Source organism: Nicotiana attenuata, chromosome 10 (assembly GCF_001879085.1).
Source record: "Nicotiana attenuata strain UT chromosome 10, NIATTr2, whole genome shotgun sequence".
Classification (NCBI taxonomy): domain Eukaryota; kingdom Viridiplantae; phylum Streptophyta; class Magnoliopsida; order Solanales; family Solanaceae; genus Nicotiana; species Nicotiana attenuata.
In genome coordinates, this window is record NC_031998.1 from 41,529,882 (window position 1) to 41,530,704 (window position 823).

At 49.6% G+C, this 823-nt stretch overlaps 1 protein-coding gene across 1 annotated transcript in view; it reads left to right on the forward strand.

The window, feature by feature from the left end:
- LOC109233739 overlaps positions 1-457 on the forward strand; it is a 1,289-nt gene extending 832 nt beyond the window's left edge. The window contains exon 2 of the mRNA XM_019399605.1: positions 346-457. Within this exon, the coding sequence (XP_019255150.1) occupies positions 346-457 (112 nt within the window). The remainder of the gene's footprint in view (positions 1-345) is intronic.

Below are 823 nucleotides of genomic sequence, written 5' to 3' on the forward strand. Positions count from 1 at the left end.
AGGAAGAAACATCAATGGCAGCGTCGGGTGCAAGAAAACACCGTACTCCCAGATCCCTTCTCCCAGAAAGGACCCCGCAACACTATTACCCCCACCAAGACATGGCCTATGCTCCTCATCCATACACGGTCATGAATGCTCAACCTATATCGGCCACAACAACAAGCCAACCGGAACCAAGCTCCATTTCCTAGAAACCAGCCTCCTTACCAAAACCACTACAACCTCCGTCCTCCACAAAATAATTTTCCCCCTCGTGAACCACCTAGAAGGCCAAATTTTACACCAATCGGCGAATCCTACTCCAGTCTGTTTCCAAAGCTTGTCCAAATGGGTCTGCTACAGCCGGTTCCTCAAACTAGGCAAAACCCAACATCACCCTCTTACAGAGCTGGTGCCCGATGTGCCTATCACTCAGGGGCGGAAGGGCACGACACAGATGATTGCTGGACTGTGAAGAGAGCAGTGGAGAACTTAGTAGAACAAAGGAAGATAGTGCTAAGGGATGAAGATATTCCCAATGTGACCAACAACCCACTGCCAGCCCACAACAACGGGCCGGTAATCAGAATGATTTGTGAGGACAAGGAATTTGACCCAGCGATGAAGGCCATCATTGCCATCGCTGATGTGGAAAGGAAACCAAAAGCTGCCCCAAAGCAAGACAAAGGGGAGAAAAAGAACAAAACCACCCCTCCAAAGTCGGAGAAGAAAATTGAAGTTGAAACTGGGGCAATGCCTCCCAAAGATGCTGTTCTCTATGTCCCTTGAGGCCGCAAAGAAAAGCGGATGACTTTGAGTCCTCCCAGGAGATTCCAGCTGA